The sequence below is a fragment of the Microtus pennsylvanicus genome, chromosome 13 (assembly GCF_037038515.1).
Source record: "Microtus pennsylvanicus isolate mMicPen1 chromosome 13, mMicPen1.hap1, whole genome shotgun sequence".
Lineage (NCBI taxonomy): Eukaryota > Metazoa > Chordata > Mammalia > Rodentia > Cricetidae > Microtus > Microtus pennsylvanicus.
Genome location: NC_134591.1, coordinates 48,526,295 through 48,541,879, shown reverse-complemented (window position 1 = coordinate 48,541,879; position 15,585 = coordinate 48,526,295). Strand labels below are relative to the sequence as shown.

At 39.3% G+C, this 15,585-nt stretch overlaps 1 protein-coding gene across 1 annotated transcript in view; it reads right to left on the bottom strand.

Moving 5' to 3' along the window:
• Stil (STIL centriolar assembly protein) overlaps positions 1–15,585 on the bottom strand; it is a 50,745-nt gene that overhangs the window by 18,656 nt on the left and 16,504 nt on the right. Inside the window, exons 8-12 of the mRNA XM_075946043.1 lie at positions 15,014–15,100; positions 11,667–11,817; positions 10,014–10,123; positions 5,225–5,336; positions 2,232–3,170 (exon numbers count right to left, since the gene is read on the bottom strand). Of these exons, the coding sequence (XP_075802158.1) occupies positions 2,232–3,170; positions 5,225–5,336; positions 10,014–10,123; positions 11,667–11,817; positions 15,014–15,100 (1,399 nt within the window). The remainder of the gene's footprint in view (positions 1–2,231; positions 3,171–5,224; positions 5,337–10,013; positions 10,124–11,666; positions 11,818–15,013; positions 15,101–15,585) is intronic.

Sequence of the window (15,585 nt, the reverse complement as noted above, 5' to 3'; positions counted from 1 at the left end):
AGGCTTTAATCCACTCATATATGTATTAATCTGAAATTCCTATCATCTACAAAATATTTCTTGTTCTTCTTGGTCAATAAGAACAATAGTAGTAATTAATAATAATGGTAAACACAGGTGTGCAGCTCCTGAGGAAGAACATGAAAGGCTGACCCTAGGCCCTATGACACCCTAGACACATGTGCACCTATACCTAGATTCCTTAAAAAAGGAAAAAGAAATTATGAGGAAAATAATGTGTATTTATAGAAAAAATTTCTATTTTGTGTAATGATAATCTAGATGAGAGTTCACAATCTATAAGGATTATAAGTAGCTAATGTTTTTAAATAGCTTAATGGATCTCTTTTGGTTGATTAACCTTTTTTAAAACAAGACAAAATAAATGATAATTCTTTTCAATGTAAAATATTAATTATTTAACTATGTTATCATTTTTGGTTTACTATTTAATGATTTATTAAAATAAAAATCTATGTAAATTTCAAAGAATTTACCTCTATTTAAAAAACAGAAAAGCTGGGCTGGGCAGTGGTGGTGCACACCTTTGATTCCAGCACTTGGGAGGCAGAGTCAGGCAGATCTCTGAGTTTGAGGCAGCCTGGTCTACAAGAGCTAGTTCAAGGACAGGCTTCAAAGTTAACGGAGAAAACCTGTCTCAAAAACAAACAAACAAACAAAAACCTAAAAAGGTGGGGCTGGAGAGATGGCTCCCAGCACCTGTATCAGATGGCACACAACCACCTATAACTCAAGTTCCAGGGGATACAATACTCTCTGCGTCCTCTGGCACAAGCATGCATATGGTACACATAAACTCATGCAGGTATACACACATACACTTAAAAAGTCATTTAAGCTTGGACGGTGGTGGCGCACGCCTTTAATCCCAGTATTCAGGAGTCAGAGGCAGGCAGATCTCTGTAAGTGTGAGGCCAGCCTGGTCTACAAGAGCTAGTTCCAGGACAGGCTCCAAAGCTACAGAAAAACCCCATTTCAGAAAAAAAAAAAGGCATTTAAAAATAAAATAAAGTAGATTTTCTAAGGTGGTCCTATCCAAAGAATTTAAAGTAGAATTTGAAAATCTTTTTTTTTGTAAAATGCAATTTTTTAAAGATTTTAAAATGTTATTTATTTTTATTTTAATCACTGAGCCATCTCTCCACCCACCTTTCTTTTTTAAAAGACAGTATTTAGCCTGGGATGGCCTCAAAAGACTTTAAAACAAAGATTTCCCTAGATCACACATTATGCGGAGCACTCATGTGTTTGTATAGTTACAGGGCCCAGAAAAAAACATCAAGTTATTTTCACTAGCACTGCTGCAAAGAGAACAACTGGTTTGGAAGATGTATGTAGAAGAGGGATGTTGATGAGAAATGAGGGGGAAAGGCAAACCCAGACTAAACTTTGAATAAAGCTATATTAAAATATTAAGAACCCTGCAATAAAAGTCGTGAAGAAAGGAAATATTGCCAACAAAATGAGTGGAGCACAGAGAGGGCTAGATGTGGTGGTGCACATCTGTAACTCCAGTACCTGCAGGTGTGTGCAGAAGGGTTACATGTTCAAGACCAGTCTAGGCCCCACGAGACTGTGTGTCAAAACCAACACAAATAAAAACCAGCAGACACACAGAGTTGTTAACTGGTCTCAATACAGTAGCGAGCAAGGTCCTAAAGACACACTGGCTAAGGAGAGTACACATACAGGCTGGCAAACTAGAGACATGCCAGCTTTTGTATTCAGCTGTACATAAAGCTTTAGAGGAAATGGAAAGAAAATGCAATTAAGTTATAGGTTAAGATCTACAAACAGAAGGCTTGTTCTCTGGTCCCACCCTACTAACCAGCAAATCAGAGCAGAGTTAAATTATTCTCTCTAATCCTCATTTTATCTGTAAAACAAGAGGGACTAGAATTTAGCTTCTAAGGCCTTTGTGGTTCTAGTATTCTACACTGCTATAAAGTATAACTCACTGTAGAGTTGCCAGACATTAAGGAAATAAATTAATAATTTAAGAGCACATGGGGGCTGGAGGGATGGCTCAGCGGTTAAGAGCACTGGCTGCTCATCCAGAGGTCCTGAGTTCAATTCCCAGCAACCATATGGTAGCTCATAACTATCTATCATGAGACCTGGTGCCCTCTTCTGGCCTGCAAGCATACATGCAGGCAGAATAATAAATCTTTAAAAAAAAAATTTAAGAGTATCAAGAAAGCTTCACAAACCTGTGCCTGAAGTAGTCTCAGCTGCCTGTCTTGCTCTGTGACAAAGCGATATGCATCAGGAGATAGTCCCATCATGCCATTGTCTGGCACCGTGCGGGGTGTGTGCATGCACATGGCACAAGTCTGTGGCACACATGAGTCCACATGTGAAGGTCCTGCCACGGGGGATGGCTCTCCATTGTTGTGGGGAGAATAACTACCCATGCCTCCCTGAGGTTTCACGGCCACAGGGCTGCTGGAAGAGTAGATGGCATTATGACACAGAGAAGGGCATCCACTTGAAGGAAATAAAGCATGTTTTGGAAGGGCTTCATTTCGGAGGTCTTGAACGGACCCTACTGTATTTCCCTGCCAAGATTTTATTGTACTATACTGAATATGGCCGTGATGTTGACAACAGTTGCAGATGTTTGTGGAATAGTAAGATGGCAGTGAAGGCATAGGTACTTCAAGTTCCATTGGTCTTGCTGAATTATGGGGTGAAAAAACAAAATTGTGTGGGTGGGCTTGTGAAGCAAGTGAGGGCTGCCTAGAATTCACTGTGGAAGGTCTCACAGGATAGTCTTCCTTTTGCATGCTTCCAGCAGGAACTGCTGGAAGTTTCTCAGATACCTCAGGAGATGGTGCATTAAGAAACGGTTTAACATTGGTGTTCCTGAGATGGAGCCTTTCTTTCTTGCAGGTAGGTGATTGCTTCCCTCTGGACTGTCTCAGAGCAGCATCTTGGCTTAGCTGATTTGGTTGTCCCTTCAGGGAAGGCTCCCCAGCGTCAGCCTCTAAGCTGTGCTTGCCATTACAAAGCTCAGGCTGCAATGGCCTCATCAACAAAGGATTCTCCACAGTCATCGTTTCCAGCGGGTTAGACTGGGAACTCGAGCCTGTGAAGCTGCTGTCTAACACAAGCGAGAGTTCAGGGACAGACGGCTGGATCTTAGAAATCTGGAAATAGACACAAAGAGGAAATTCTTAGGAAACTTAATTGCTTTATTTCCTTTACACACACATTTCCCAAGTGATATCCAATTACATATTAAGATTTACTCATTACTTAGACCAACAACAAATATTTTCTGGGTAGCAGAGATACAACTGTGAGAATAAACAAGGCTGTTGCCCTCGAACACAGGAGAATATTCCCCCGACTTATTGAGGTTTTTTGAGACTAGGGGTGGTAGTTTGAATGTATTTGAACCCCATAAATCTCACAAGGAGTGGCACTATTAGGAGGTGTGGCCTTGTTGAAGTAGGAATGGCCTTGCTAGAAGTTTGTCACTGTGAACTGGCTTTGAGGTTTCCTATGACCAGGATACTTGCCCAGTGTCACAGTCAAATTCCTGTTCCCTGCAAGTCAAGATGGAGCCAGCAAAATTAGCCTGCATACCACCATGCTCCCTGCCATGATGAGAAGGAACTGAACCTCTGAAACTGCAAGCAAGTCACCTTAGTTAAATGTTTTCCTTTTAAGGTTCCACGGTGATGGTGTCTCTTCACAGCAATAAAAACCCTAACTAAAACATTAGATCTCTCTACATAGCCTTGCCTGTCCTGGAACTCACTCTGTAGACCAGGCTGGCTAACTCAAGAGACTCACCTGCCTTTGCCTCCCGCTAGAATTAAAGGCATGTGCCACCTCCCCAACTCCCCTACTCCACCCCAGGCTCCTAAACTTATTTAAAATGGAATTCCTTTATTATGACACTGATTGACATTGTCTAGATTACAGAACAAAAGCATGAAAAAGTGTATTATACTACAGTTTCTTACCCTCACTCTGCCAAAAAAGTTACCAGGCAGAATGCTTCAACAAATACAGCAGCCCATGTAATGTTTCTTAAAGAAATAACACTCTGCTAGGCAGTGGATCTCTGAGTCTAAGGCCAGCCTGGTGTACAAAGAGAGTTCCAGAACAGCCAGGACTACAAGAGAAACCAAAAGAAGAAAAAAAACCAGAAACAAAAAAGCCAAACAAACAATCAAAAAAGAAGAACAAACCAAAACCCTACTGCAATAAATACTTCAGGACACTCTCCGCTGACGAGTGCCGCTCGACTAGTTCTTTTACTTCTATTAAATAAAAGAGATGGGAGCCAACATAAAATCTGTTACAATTTTTTTTGAAGCAGTGTTGGAAATTGCAATACAAATTTTAAGCTTGAGGGTTAAGAGAAAGAAATAAAGGGCTGGAGAGATGGCTCAATAGTTAAGAACACTAGCTGCTCTTCCAAAGGACCAGGTTCAATTCCCAGCACCAACATGACAGCTAACAACTGTCTATAATCCAGTTGTAGAGGATCTGATACCCTCACACAATATATATATATATATATATATATATATATATATATATATATATATATATGCCAATGTACATTAAAAAATTAACAAATAAACCTTTAAAAAGAGAGAGAGGGAAAAAGTGATGCTTGGGAAGAAATTTAAAACACCAACAGTGTGGGTGTGGACTTCTCAAGGGAAAGTCACCAACCATACTAATTTTTTAAAATCTTTTCCATTTCTTTTCCTTTCAGTTAAGTCCAATTAAGGTAAATATTTCTAAAATAGCTCACTAGTATGACAAGCAAGAGTTATTGGCACCTCTAAATGCAAGCAGGATGTTTTCTCTGAGAACAATAACAAGGCTAACGCCAGGAGCGGGTGAGAGAAAGCAGAGTCCATTTGTGTGCTGGAAGCACCAATGCCGAAGCCAAAGCCCCAGAATGGCAATGCCAGTTGTCTGTTTACTAGTGTGTGGATCATGAACAGCTAACCAGCTGAAACCTCCGTTTCCTTACACTTACGTACACATTCTTATGTGAGTATATGTATATACCATTACTTAATTATATGTACCCGTGAGATATATACATACCTTCCTACATAGAGATATAATCATATACTAGCTAGGACGATCCATATATAAGAATGAGGTGGTATTTAAGTGTTTTACTATATAAGATTTCTAGCTGAAGGTGAGTTCATTTTGAGCGCACTACCTTCTCACTCACTGGGTGAGGACTGGGAATCGGTCTTGGAGAAAAGTCATCTTCAAAGTCAGCATCATGTTTATTTCTGGATATTTTCCCAGGAGATATTTTTTGAGGAGATCTAAAGAGTAGAAGAGGAGACAAAAACCCTTCGGTCAGCCAGGGTTGTTTGAAATGTGACAATGTCATTTAGTAAATACTAATACATACAATTTAGTACCTGACAGCTGCAGATGACTTTCTTGGATCAGTGTTAGTTTACCGGGAAAGCTGGTCTACCCAGGGTTAGTTATCAACTGCCCCATTTACTTTTTGAAATGCTACAGAACATCAGTGGTTACTGAACACCTTCTGGTTGACCACACTCAACAACATAGAAAGAACGTGCAGTATAGCATGAAATGGACTCCATAGTACTTTTGTAGTATTCTGAAGACCACAGAACCTTCAGGAGGTAGTGGCTGTTGGAAGTAGGTCAGTTAGGATGGACCTTTGAATGCCACCTTTGCTTTTGATTCTGTCCTGCCTTATGTCTCCTGGCCCCCCATGTGAAGTCCCATCGCTGTTGGGTGGAGACACTCCTGTCACCATGCCTCCCCAGTAAGAACTGAAATCACTCTGAAACAATGAGTCAAAATAACCTTTACCTAATAGCTGTTCTAATAGCTGTTCTATCAGCTATTTTATTTGTTATAGCAAAAGCAGAAGCAACTAAGACACACTCCAACAATATTCAACACACTGTATTAAACATCCACTGTGATAACAAGGAAAACCACCGAATTATGTTTTTCTGTGTACTTCTAAAAGACATGGGTGGGTGGGGTGGTGCATGACTTATACCAGCACAGCAGGCAGATCTCTATGCTCTACATAGTGACTTCCAGGCTAGGCAAGGTAAGAACTTGTCTCAGAAAAAAAAAAGCATTATTACGTTTAAAAAACCTATTTTGTGTATCATGTGTATGTATGTGTAACACACAGAAGTCACAGAGCAACTTTCAGAATTTGGTTCTCTCTCTCTCTCTCTCTCTCTCTCTCTCTCTCTCTCTCTCTCTCTCTGTTTGTTTTTTTGAGAGAGGGTTTCTCTATGTAGCTTTGAAGCCTGCCCTGGCATTCAATCTGTGGACCAGGCTGGCCTCGAACTCATAGAGATCCTCCTGCCTCTGCCTCCCAAGGGCTGGGATTGAAAGGTGTGAGGCATATCAAGTTCTCTCATATCAAGTAAAACCTAGAGGTCAAAAGTCACGTTATTCGAGTTGAAAACAATTTGTTTCACCCACTGAGCCATCTTGCTGGCTCCTAAGTTCTTTTTAAAATTAATTTTTAAGTTATTATACAAAGTTATAGTTTATTTATTTTTATAGCATTTTCATATAGATGTCATTATACCAGCTCTTATTCATTCCCTTTTCCTGTGTGCTAATATATACAGTGGGAACATACTTAAAATGGAGTACACTTCCTATTTAGTCAGCTGTAGTCACTGTATCCCAGAGAGCATGCTCCACCCAAAGAAAGGAACTCTGATACGATTGGGGATATAGTTCAGTGGTAAAGTGGTTGACTAGTACGTGCAAACCCTGGGCTCAATCCCAGCACTAATAAGAAGGAAGGAGGGAAGAAAAAATTTTAATGTTGGCACCAAGTTTCAAAAGTTAAAGATTTTGTGTTGGGGGGGGGAGTAAAGATTTAGAATGTATGTGCATAAGGGTGTTGTTGTTGCTTGTTTCATCTTAATAAACAGACAAAGTCTCATTAGGATGCTTTAGGGAAAAGTGAGCAATAATAAAGTCAGAGAGCTTAGAATTAGTGAGGTTCCTAAAAAGTATCCTGTTCTACATAAGTTGAATTCTTCCTCAAAATAAAAAAGAGGGGGGCTGGAGAGACGGCTCAGAGGTTAAGAGCATTGCCTGCTCTTCCAAAGGACCTGAGTTCAATTCCCAGCAACCATATGGTGGCTCACAACCATCTGTAATGGGGTCTAGTGCCCCCTTCTGGCCTGCAGGTTTACACACAGAATATTGCATACATAATAAATAAAATAAATAATTTTTTTTTAAAAAAAGGAAAAAGAGTAAGAAACCACAAAGAAGATTTGAAGACAAGACCTTCCCAAATCCTGGGGGTCTAGGGAGAGAAACAGTCACAAATGTTTTCTGTGCAAGATACTACAGGAAAGCAATGCCGATGTCTGCATGATGTGTTGGAGCAGATAGGCAGGGTCTGTATGGGTCCCATTCAGCTCTCCTACAACATACAGGGACATGTGGACTACACAGTGATATTCCGTGTGCTCAGTGCAGGCTGCTCATGACACAGAAAGTCAGTGCCACAACAGGCTCAAAGAACTTGTAGTAGGGCTAGAGAGATGGCTCAGCACTTAAGAGCACTGCTTGCTCTTCAGAGGTCATAAGTTCAATTCCCAGAACCCACATGGTAGCTCATGATCAGAAGAGTCTAACCAGAGTCTTCTGGTCTGTAGGCGTACATGCAGACAAAGTACCTATATACAAAAAATAAATCTTAAATATATATATATATATTAAATATACTATTCATAGTATATATTAAATATATATAGTGGTAATTTAAAAAATGCTTAAAAAAAGAACTTGCACCAACCTGTCAAAAATTTGATACAAATGGACACATCTCAGCAAACCGCAGTACAGACAGATGAGAATCATGCCACCCTTTTTTCAACCAGTAACCATACACCATTAATCCCCTCTACATAAAATCTTAGAAGAAAGGAGATACAAAGATGGTGAATTGACTATAATCTGAACAGAATAAAAGAACAAGTAGAATAGAGGTTTAAGGTAGACAGTTCAATTATGGAGGAAAACAGGGCACATTACTTTGCATACTTGAGTTTCTCTGTGGAATACTTTTACTACATTTCTTTTATTTTTCATTTTATTTTATTTTTTGTTTTCAAGAGAAAGTTTCTCTGTGTAGCCCTGGCTGTCCTGGAACTTACTCTGTAGACCAGGCTGTCCTCAAACCCAAAGATTTTCCTGCCTCTGCTTCCGAGTATTGGGATTAAAGGTGTGTGCCATTGCTGCTTAACAACATAACGTAACCTCAAGGGTCAGGGAGAAGATGAGAAGGAAAAGGAGAGAGAGGGAGAGATGTGAAGATATGCTGTTGGCTTTGAAAATAATATAAGGAGCTTTTAGACAAGATACAAATGGCTTCTAGAAGCTAAAAAAAATAAACAAACAAATAAAACCAAAAACAAATTGTCCCCAGAATAGAAGGAAACTCCAGAATGAACACAACCTGCCAATACTTTGGTTTTTAGATCCAAACACCATTTTTAATTTCTGATCCCCAGAACTGTAAATAAATACTTGAACACAGATAGATCTGATACCAGCCATTTTCTCAATAAAACCAAAGCATTCCAACAATCAATGAAAATTTTCGTTGTATCAGCTTATTTCTCATGTAGTATTCTAAACACACAACATAAACAGAACTGAAAGGCAGGTTCAGGTTACATTTTAAAAAGCTAAGGAGCTGCAGAAATGGCTCCATGGTTACTTTGTAAAGGGCTCCTTTGGATCTTAGTCCCCACATGGCAGCTCATAACCATTACAACTTGAATACCAGGAGATCTGATGCCCTTTTTTGACTTCTAAAGGCACTGTATGCACATGGTGCACATAAAGACACGCAGACAAATCACTCATACACATACAATAAATAAATCTTTTGAATTAAAAAAAGTATGTAGCTTAATAGTAGACTACTTGACTAGCATCTAAGAGGCCCAGGGTTTGATCCCTGGTATTGCATCATCATCATCAAATTATAAAACAAAACTTACCTTAGCACTATGAACAACAGTCAAAATAAGAAGCAACCTAAATGCCCATCAACAGAAGAATGAATAAAGAAAATGAGTTTGCTCAGCCACAAAGAATGGAGTAATGACATTCTCAGGAAAATGGACAGAACAGAGGATAATTAACTGAAATAAACCAGATTCAAAATGATTAATGTTGCATGTTCTCTCTGATATTAGGACATAGATTTAGCTATATACGTGTGTGCCTGAAAACCAAGTGGGAAGATGTAGCTCAAATTCTAATTCCTGTTAATAATTAAAACCCGGAGTCAGATGTTAGGGGGTGAAAGCTGAGAGAACAGAGGAGTAGAGCTGACAGCCACTAGAGTGTTCTCACCTCTACACTCTGATCTTCAGACAAACCTTCTTTGTTAAAGCACAAACAAAATATCACTAGAGGCCTATTTATGGGAAGAGGGAAGGAAGTGCGTGTGAATATGAGCAAAGCACAGTACGCATGTGTGAAAATATCCATAAATCTTATCATTTTGTATTCCTACTAAACAAATGAATAAAAAAATCCAAGAAACAGACAAGACAGCTGCTAGGATAATTTAAAAATTAGTTTCTTACTAAAGAATCAATGAGCAAACTAAGATTTCAACAAATAAACAAACAATCCCCAGCATTCAAAGACAGCTTTGAACTAAGTTTATCAAATAACTTTACCAAAAATAATTAAAGGTCTTTTTAAAAAAAAGCTATGTTTATTTATTTTGGGGTGGGAGGGATGCATGCCTTCACACATAGAAACCAGGGAACAACTTTGGGATCACTTCTCTCCTTCCACCTATACTTGAGATCCAGGGATCAAACTCAGGTCAACAGCAAGTGACTTTACCCACTGAATAAATATTACTGGCCCTGAAAATATTTTAATTACTCAATAAAAACTAATAAGTAACAAAGATATACATAGTAATAAAGATTATCTTTTACCTCTTAACTGAAAGATTCTTGGAAATCTTGCCAAAAAACTCTGCTTCTGCATCTTGATTTTCAGCACTTAGTTCAAAATGGATTGGATTTTTGTCAGAAGGTTCAACATTCTGAAATGGAGTAGGTCATATTCTGAGATCTGATTTACAATATCAAAGAATTCTACCTGAACAGTAGCTCTGGATCACTGCCAGAAGGAACACTTTCGGTTTCTGTGACCTGCTTCTGTAGAATGCCTGGCTTCCTGCTTTGTACGTGAAAATAAAAACCTAACCCTGTATTATGAAACTCACTCAGTAACCATGGACTCGGTGAATATAACAACATGTAAAAACATTTAAAAAAAACATACTCATGAAATGATACAATCTATAAATGAATTCAAAGAAAACAAATGGAGCTGAGTGGAACCACATGGTTATTTGGAGTTATTCAGTACTCTTATAATAATAAAATACTGAATATGCTTTTGCTACTTAAGACCTAACAGTAATTAATTTTAAAGAAGTAGTGTTTGAACCAGAAACAATGGTAGACACATATAGTCCTAGGTACTCAAGGAGGCTGAGATAGGAGGATTATTTGAGGAAAGGAGTTTGAAGCCAGCCTGGGAAAATTACTTTTTTATTTGTTTGTTTGTTTGAGCAGGGCCCCTCTACATAGCCATGGCTAGCCTGGAACTCACAATGTAGACCAGGCTGGCCTCTAACTCAGAGATCTGTCTGATTTGGCCTCTGCCTCCCAAGTGCTGGGCATGAGACACCATATCTGACTTATCCTTTAAATGTAGTTTTTATATGACAATTTCAAAAACCTACTTTCTCTGTAATGGCCACCTAGATGCTGCAGCACTTATTTTTAAAGGTAAAATGCAGGTCTGGCTGTCCTGGAACTCACTATGTAGACCTCTGAACTTACAGATATTCACCGTCCTCTGCCTACTGAGTACTGGGATTAAAAGACTGTGCCACTAGGCCTGGTTCCTAGATACATTTTTATGTACTTTGTTGGGTCTCCTAGAACTAAAGTTACAAAAGGTTGTGAGCCACCATGGGGATTCTGGGAACTGAACACAGGTCCTCTGGAAAAGCAGCCAGTGCTCTTAACCACGAAGTCATGTCTCCAGCTCCCATGAAAATCTTTTATATATTAATTCACCCACATTATTTTAAAAATAAGTGGTAACAAGGAAAACACTAACATCAAAAATTAATCCTCAGCAGCACAAAATAATACAATATATAAGTTACTGACAAAGTGACTAGAGTAAATCTTTACTATCAACTTGACTAGACTTACATTCACCTATATGGACGAGGCATCGCTGCATATTATTGGTGAAGGTGTTTCCAGAGAGCACTAACTGGTGAAAACCAGAATGTGGGTGGTACCATCGCATGTACTGAAGCCCTGACTGAAGCAAGGGGTGTAAAAAAGACACAGTGAAGCATCTGTATTTCTGCTTCTGGGTTAGCCATGAAGTGAGTAGCTCTTTGCTACCATATAGTCCTACCATGATGTTCTGCTATAGCACAAGAGGCCAACCTACCACAGCCCGAGCTTTCAGAAACCTCTACTTCCTTATTTATCTTGCATTCTTTGCTCAGAGTGATGAGCAAAGTAACAGGCACACAGGCGAGTCTAAGCACTTACATTGAAAAGATGCAAAGTCTCCTTGTTGGTTAGTAACTGAAACTGAAGGCCAGGCTTCCTACTGTCACAAGGAAGGCACTCATAAAATTCAGGTTCCTTATGTGTCAGTGAATAAAGAACTATGATGAAATTTCCAGATTCTGAAAAAACCCTGAACAACAACAAAAAAATGGCATTGAATTAAAATTTAGTGCTAAAGATATTATACTGAAAGATCTTCCAGGAAAGTTTCTCAATCTAGTCAACAAACTGTGTAAAGTACACACGCTTACCTTTTGTTGTTATTTTTTAAAGATTTGTTTATTTTTGAATAATATATTTAATTTTATGTCCATCAGTATGAGAGTGTCAGATTTCCTGGAACTGGAGTTGTGAGACAGACAGCTGTGAGCTGTATGTGGGTGCTGGGAACTGAACCCAGGTCTTCTGGAAGAGCATCTTAACTGCTGAGCCATCTCTCCAGCCCCCAAAGATTATTTTTGTTTTATGTGTTTGTCAGTATGTATGCACCTGCACGATGCGCATTTCTGTTGCCCTTGGAGGTGCAGAGCCAGTATGTGGGCACTGGGAATCAAACCAGGGTCCTCTGCAAGTACAGTCAGTGCTCTTAACCATTAAGCCATCTCTCCAGCCCCCAAAGTTCTTAAATTTTAAAAAATTCTATAATAAAATATATAAACATTCCTTGCAAAACATCAAACTAGTTATGTATAAAATGGAAAAAAACTTCCTTTTTCAAAAATGAACACACACACAGCAAGACTATGCACACAATGGTATATACCCATAGCTATACGGAAGAGTGAAAAAGGATCTGGAGTCCAGGAGTTCAACACCCACCTGAGCTTTTACTGAATATTTACTGTCTATCAAAACTTAAAAACAAGATGTGTAATTGATAGCCAGGTGGCGGTGGTATACACCTTTAATCTCAGCACTTGTGAGGCAGAGGCAGGCAGATCTGACAAGGCTACCTGATCTACAGAGCATGTTCCAGGCTAGCCAGGACTATACAGAGAAACCCTGTCTTGAAAACCCGGGGGGGGGGGGATGAATAATTGATAATAAAGCTAAATTGTACTAAATCACAGAAAAGAGCCCACAAAGCACATTTAGCACCCTGGGACTAAAGAGATGGCTCAGTGGTTAAGAGTCCTCACTCCTCTTCCAGAGGACCAGGTTCAATTCCCAGCACCCACATGGTGCCTCACAACCATCTGTAACTCCAGTCCCATGAGACGGGACATCCTCTTCTAGCCTCCATGAACACCAGGAATGCATGTGAAACACAGACATACATATAGAGAGATACCCATATACATAAAATAAATAATAATAAAATTTTTTTTAAAAAGAAAATATTTAGCATCCTTCTCTTTTTGTCTGTCTGGGATAAGAACTCACTGGCTTGGAACTTGCTATGTAGCCCAGGCTAGCCTCAAACTGGTCTTCCTGCCTTAGCCTCCCAGTGCTAGGATTATAGGTAAGGTAGGCCTCATTATGTCTGGCTTGTTTTAGTAACCCCCCCCCCCAAAAAAAAAGAAAAAATTCACTTGGAAAGGAGAAGGATGTATAAAAAGCATACTTATAAAAGCATCTGAAAAAATACAGGAATTCTTTTATTTTAGTAATACACCAAAAGTGGGAAAAGCCCAAGCAAGAAAGAAAAACGGTAAATTTGACTTAAAATAAAAAAAATCTTGGGGTTCAGCCTAGAGATGAATCAGTCAGTCATTAAGAGCACCTGCTTGTAGTGATATTTTGTTTGTGCTTTAACAAATAAAGCTTGCCTGAAGATCTGAGTGCAGAGCTAAGCCACTAGAGGCCAGGCAGTGGTGGCTCACACCTTTACTCCCACTACTTGGGAGTCCTATGCCTTTAATCTCAGCACTAGGGAGGTGGAGACAGAAAGGGATATGGCTGCGTGGAAAAAGAAATATAAGGCAGGAGGAGAAAGAAGCTAAGATGCAGTCTGAGGTTTGGTAGAGATGGACGCAGTCTGAGGCAACAGTCTGAGGAGACAGTCTGAAGCAACAGTCTGAGGCAACAGTCTGAGGAGACAATCTGAGGACAGCATCACTCCTTTGGTGTGAGCATCGGTAGAAATAAAAGGTCTAGTGGCTGGACACTCTGCTTCTCTGGTCCTTCAGCTTTTATGCTGATAACTGACTTTTTTATTATTACTTTTACTATTAAAAACAATTAGAATTCGTGCTACAGCTGCTACTCTTCTAGAGGATCTGAGCTTGATTCCCAGCACCCAGCTGACAGTTTACAGCCACCTGGAACTCCAGTGCTTGGTCCACAAGGCTCTCTTCTAGCCTCTGTGAGCACCAAGTATGCAAATAGTACACAGACATTCATATAAGCAAAACACACTTAGAACAAAATAACCACCACAACACAACAAAATAAAAGCTTCAGTATAGGTCAGAGATGTACAAAGCTTTGGCTTGGAGACCCAGCACAATGAGGAAGAAGAATACAGTTGGGGAAAAATATTGTAACTAAAATGAAGTGAAGTAACAATTCAAGGGAAGAAAGGTTTGCTCTAAGTATTTATATGCTATGTGGGCAGAGAGAAATGGGGAAAGGGAAAAAGGAGGGAAGTGCATGACCCTACAAATATATGAGAAAGAAGCACAATCCAAGACAAACTAGCCAGAGACACCAGGAACAGCAGCCTATGCCTGTAGTTCTAACACTCAGAGGCCAGGGCAGCAAGACTGCCCTGAGTTCAAATTCAATCTGGGCTACACAGTGAATTCAAGGCCGTTTTGGCTAGAGGTTAAGACAGCGTCTCAAAAGACTGAAGAGAAAGTAAACAAAGGCTTTCCGCTCACCTGTTTTGAGCTCATATCCTGCTTCTCTGCCCTTCTGTCTGGCCACGCTAGCATCCTTATGTGTGATCTTTCATTCAGAGCCTCTGGAGTTAACACAGCCTATGCCTACCCACGATAGCTACAGCTTACCTTCCTTCTCTGTAGTCTCATTTAATATAAGAATTATTTTTATTTCTTTCGTTTTTTAAAAGATATGTTTATTATGTATAGTGTTCTGTCTGCATGTTTGCCTGCATGCCAGAAGAGAACATCAGATCTCATTGTAGATGGTTGTGAGCCACCATGTGGAAGCTGGGAATTGAATGTAGGACCTCTGGAAGAGCAGTCAGTGCTCTTAACCTTTGAGCCATCTCTCCAGCCTAAGGATTATTTTTCTTAAAGTATGCATTTATTAAGTATTATAAAAGATTAAAACAGTCTATGTATTATACAATTCATTATACTATAAACTAATACAGAATAAACAGGGAAATAAACTATACTATAGGATAAAATATCACTTGCCTTTCCTGAATAGAAGAACTGAACATGTATCTCAAGCAGCAAGCCCAGACCTGAGGGCTGTAGATATGTATAATTCCAGAAAGCCAACTAAAAGAAAAAGACAGAAAGCATATCATCAGTCAGGTATGGTGGCACATGCCTGTGGTCCAACACCTGCAGGCTGCGGCAAATTCTACGGCAGATCTTACCTAAAAATAAAAACAAAATAAAAATAAAAGAAATTTTTGTTTTAATAAAGGGAAATTTATTTTTAAATTAACATGCTTTAGATTACATCATTTCCAAGATTGATCCTTGATGCTCAACAGTGACACATTCAAAGCTTCACAAATAAGAAATCACATTGATAATACAGAGGCAACATTATCATATCCCATCTACATGAGAGGTGAGAACATGCTCTTTGTTCTTTCACTCGGATGTGGGAGAGAAAACCAGTTTGTGGAGATAAAAGTAGGATGTCAGAATAAATTAGCCTGGACCAGAAAAGAGTTGAATTAGAGATTAGAGAAAACTAAAGTTTGTGGCTTAAAATTAAAGTTGAAGAGGACCAAAGCTATAACTATACACAG